General features: G+C 49.8%; 1 protein-coding gene across 1 annotated transcript; it reads left to right on the plus strand.

The window, feature by feature from the left end:
- Window positions 1-966: 966 nt before the first annotated feature.
- Window positions 967-2109, plus strand: LOC110735989. The gene has a single exon (XM_021916155.1). It carries the CDS (start codon window positions 967-969, stop codon window positions 2107-2109), a length of 1143 nt encoding a protein of 380 aa, XP_021771847.1.
- The last annotated feature ends 2681 nt before the right edge of the window (window positions 2110-4790 follow it).

Here is a 4790-nt window from a genome sequence, read left to right on the forward strand (position 1 = left end):
TCACCTAGCATGCGTTCAACTCCTCCTACCGGTCCGTCAACCGAGGAGGACATGAAGGCCATGGCTGTGTGCATGGACTTTATGAATGCTTTGGGAGGACGCTTCCCATCAATGTAAAAATCACCCTCTCCCCCTCCCAGATCACAGGATCGGAAGAGGAAAAGTGGAACCGAGGGAGAAAGGCAAGCTCCGTCCTCGAAAGGGGAAGGCAGCCGAAGGGCTGGGCATCCAGGTGGTTCCGGGCAGGATTAGAGGAGAGGCTCCGGCCACTTCGAAAACTCCAAAGCTCGGAACTCCGAGGATCATCATGATAGCCACAATGTTTCTCGCCGAAACGTTCATGAGCGCTTAGGTGGCAAAGAAGGAGGGGTGCATAGTCGCCTCACCTATCCAGAAGGGCCTCAGCCCTCTATGTCACGCGAGGGGACACCCCCTGCATCCACCTCTCTAAGAGGGAGAAGCAGGGTTCCTTCGGCGCGACAGAAGGGGAAGGCCATAATGGTTTCAACCAGTTCCCCATTCCAAAGGTGGATACTGGAGGAACACGTGCCGACGGTTAAAATTCCGGCACACATTACATATGATGGTACTTCGGATCCGAAGGATCACATAGCCTCCTACGAGGGGTATATGTACCTTAACCCCAGGTCCGAAGCTACCTGGTGCAAATACTTCCCTACAACCCTTAAAGGTGTTGCCCAATCATGGATCACCAAAGGGCTGAAGGAAGGCTCGATAACGGGCTGGAGCGATCTGGCCAATAAGTTCAAGAGCAAGTTTTCCACGGCTAACCGCCGAGAGAAAACTACTGCAGAGCTCATGGGTATGCAGCAAGCGGAGGACGAAAGTCTCCGAGACTATTTGACTCGCTTCAGCAACGAGTCGTCCAAAATCAGAAGTCTGGATCAAAGCCTGGCCGTATTCGCACTACGGAATGGCTTGTAAGCTGGCAAATTTCTGGATTTCATGGTCATGCATCCCCCGCAGACCTTGGAAGAAGCCCTCGACGCTTCGGATAAATTCATCCGAGCCGAGGAATGGAACAAGGCAAAGCTGCAATCTCAGTCAGGGCTTGCGAAGCCAAGAGAAGTTCCAGGGTCAAGGAAAGGGAAGGCAAAAGCCTCAGAACCTCCCTTGATCGTAGAGCGGAAGAAGGATAAGACTCCCTATTTGGGAAAATTTGAATCTGACACTCCTCTCACCTTACCACGTACTAAGATCTTTAGTGCGACGAGGGAAGAGGGAAGATGCAGAAAGCCGAAGCCACCTCCCTCTTGGCATCAAAAGAAAGGGAAGGACCATTGGTGCGAGTTCCATGAATCTTGTGGACACCGCACCGAGGACTGCCTTCAGCTGAAGGACCAGATCGAAGAGCTGGTCCAAAAAGGATATTTAAAGAAAGATGTCGCGGAACGCCGCGAAGAAAAGAAAGCTAAGAAAGATTCTCGGCAAGAGCTGGACTATCACCAGAAAAGGGATAGACCTCCCGAAGGAGGGAATCATGATATCCTGACCATTTCCGGTGGCATATCTCGGAACGCTCTGAAGCGCCATCTGAGGGGTCTCACCCATCAGATTCATCATGCCGAGTTCAAGAAACCGCAGTCTCCGGTGCCGAACATGATGTTCACATCCGAAGACTGCAGGGGGGTGGTGTATCCCCATGATGACCCCCTGGTTATCATGACAAGCATTGCAAACCACAACGTCTATCGGACACTGGTAGACGGTGGCAGTGGGGCGAATATACTTTTCCGAAAGGCATTCGACCACCTGAAGTTGGAGAGCAAGCATTTGACTCCAGTTCCTTATCCGGTCACTAGATTTAACGGCTCTTCTTCATATCCAGATGGGAAAATTCTTCTTCCCGTCAGCCTCGGCCAAGATCGGGCAAGACGAAGCATCATGGCCGAATTCTTGGTCATCGATGCCCCATCAGTGTACAATGTCATTATGGGGAGACCCCTCATCCATGATGTTCAAGGAGTCGTCTCGACATATCATCAAGCCATGATCTATGTTTTAGACGAGGGACGTTCCGAAAAAATATTGGGCAGCCAAAGAGAGGCCCGAGAATGTAACTTCCTCAAGCCATCCAAGAGTCGTTGAAGCGACAAGGATGATGAGGAAGAAAAAGAGAAAGAAAAGGAGCGAGGTACTAAAAGGCCGAAGGTCCTAAGTGCTTCGGCTCAAGGGTCCCCAAAAAAGAAAGCATCTTTGGGGACTGGAAAGGCAAGCTCTTCGGCTGGACCGAAAGATTCGGACGAAGACCAACCGAAGAAAGGAAAGTCTGCTGATATTGACAATAGACCCGAACCAGAAGAGTCTGGCTCCAAAGCAATGGAGTCAGATGAGCAAGCTGAGTCAATACAGTTGACCTAGGAGATACTGAAAAATGTGTCAGCATCGGACAAGGGCTCGATCCGAGCCTCCGGGTTGAATTAATCCAACTCCTTCTGGACAACAGAGATGTGTTCGCATTCTCAGCAGCTGACATGCCGGGAATCGATCCGAACCTCATCTCGCACAAGCTTAATGTCGACCCCACATATCGGCCAGTTAAGCAAAAGAAGCGGAACTACTCCGCTCAGAAGAACCAAGGCATCGCAGCCAAAGTCAAAAAACTTCTGGACGCGGGGTTCATTGAGCCCCGCCAATACCCTGAATAGCTTGCGAATGTAGTAATGGTTCAGAAAGCTAATGGCACCTGGAGAATTTGCGTTGACTTCACGGATCTGAATAGGGCCTGTCCGAAGGACTTCTATCCCTTGCCGAGAATCGACCAGCTGGTTAACTCGACAAGTGGTCATGCTCTGCTCAGCTTCATGGACGCATTTTCGGGGTACCATCAGATTTTCATGCACCCCGATGACAGAGCAAAAACGGCATTTGTTACAAGCGCTGGGGTGTATAACTATAAAATGATGCCCTTTGGCCTGAAAAACGCCGGGGCTACATATCAGAGGCTGGTGGACCAAGTGTTTGCCGAGCAAAAAGGCCGCAACATGGAAGTCTATGTTGACGATTCCATCGTCAAAAGCAAAGAGGCGAAAGACCATGTTGCAGACCTAGCCGAAACGTTCGCCACTCTGAGAAAGCACCAAATGAAGCTGAATCCGAAGAAATGTGTCTTCGGCGTGAGGTCTGGAAAATTCCTAGGCTTCATGGTCAGCAAGAGGGGGATTGATCCAACCCCGCCAAAGTTCAAGCGGCTCTGGATCTTCTCGAGCCGAAGACAAAAAGGGATATTCAGCGTCTTACTGGGAGGATGGCTGCCTTATCCAAGTTCATCTCAAAAGCCTCGGACAAGGGCTTGCGCTTCTTCAAGGCGCTGAAATTTCCGAAATCAAAGGAGCTCATATGGAAAGATGAGCAAAAGGTAGCCTTCCAGCATCTCCGGGAACACTTGGCAAACCTTTCGACACTGGCAACGCCAGCTGAAGGAGAAGTCTTGTACCTGTATGTGGCAGTTAGCCCTGCTACAGTGAGTGCGGTGCTGCTGAAGGAAGAAGAAAAGGTTCAGCAACCGATCTACTTCGTCAGTCATACTTTGACTGATGCCGAAACGCGCTACCCTCTGCTCGAAAAAGTTGCATATGCAGTGGTAGTGGCAGCTCGGAAGTTAAGACCTTATTTTGACTCACATCAAATAGTTGTATTAACAGATCAACCGTTGGAAAAAGTCCTCGACAAAGTTGAGAAATCAGGCAGGCTAACAAAGTGGGCCTTCGAGCTCACTGAGTTCAGCATAAGCTACCAGCCGAGGGCAGCAATCAAGGCCCAAGCCCTAGCAGACTTCCTAGCTGAATGTTCCTACCAGGAAACACTCGACAAAGGGAAGGGGACTTGGATCGTGTTTACGGATGGCTCAGCCACCGTAAATGGTTCGGGAGCTGGGGTGGTAATCACCTCTCCCGAAGGCAGAAACTTCGAGTATGCACTCAAATTTTCATTTAAGGCTTCTAACAACGAAGCAGAATATGAAGCAGCAGTTGCTGGCTTAGAACTGTGCATAGCTCTCGAAGCCGAACATGTCTGTTTAAAAACAGACTCTCAGCTGGTCGCTAATCAGATTCAGGGCGAGTATGAGGCCAAGGAGCCCTCCATGATCTCTTATCTTGCCAAGATTAAATCAGTCATAGCGAAGCTGAGAACTTTTGAAATCGAGCTGATCCCAAGGGGTCAGAATGCTCAAGCCGATGCGCTCTCCAAACTTGCAAGTTCTACTCTTACTGAGCTGAACTGATCCGTATATGTGGAGGTGCGCCGAAACAGAAGCATTGACCAAGAAATTGAGGTCCAATGCGCTATAGCTGAATCCAGCTGGATGAACCCTATCTTAGCCTATAAGCTTCAAGGAACACTCCCCGAGGATAGGAACCTAGCCGCAAAAATGAAAAGGGTTGGCTCAAGGTTCATTATCTACAAGGGAGAGCTGCTGAAAAAATCCTTCTCAGCCCCATTGCTGAAATGCGTGGGTCCAACAGATGCGGATTATATCCTTCGGGAGATCCATTTTGGCATCTGTGGAAACCACATAGGGGGGAGGACCCTAGCCCATAAAGCATTACGGGCAGGATATTATTGCCAACCATGATCCAAGATGCCAAGGACTTGGTGCGGAAATGCGAAAAATGCCAAAAATACGCACCTGTTATTCATCGACCTTCAAGGGACCTTCAGCCGATCCTGAATCCACTCCCTTTTGCTCAATGGGGGTTGGATATTCTAGGACCATTTCCCGAGGCACCTTATCAGAAAAAATGGTTGATAGTCGGAATTGACTACTT

The sequence above is a fragment of the Chenopodium quinoa genome, unplaced genomic scaffold, assembly GCF_001683475.1.
Source record: "Chenopodium quinoa cultivar QQ74 unplaced genomic scaffold, ASM168347v1, whole genome shotgun sequence".
In the NCBI taxonomy this organism is placed as follows: Eukaryota; Viridiplantae; Streptophyta; class Magnoliopsida; order Caryophyllales; family Amaranthaceae; genus Chenopodium; species Chenopodium quinoa.

Bases quoted from the DNA above. Each gene is read 5' to 3' on its own strand.
- LOC110735989 (XM_021916155.1), top strand. From the start codon at position 967: ATGGTCATGCATCCCCCGCAGACCTTGGAAGAAGCCCTCGACGCTTCG.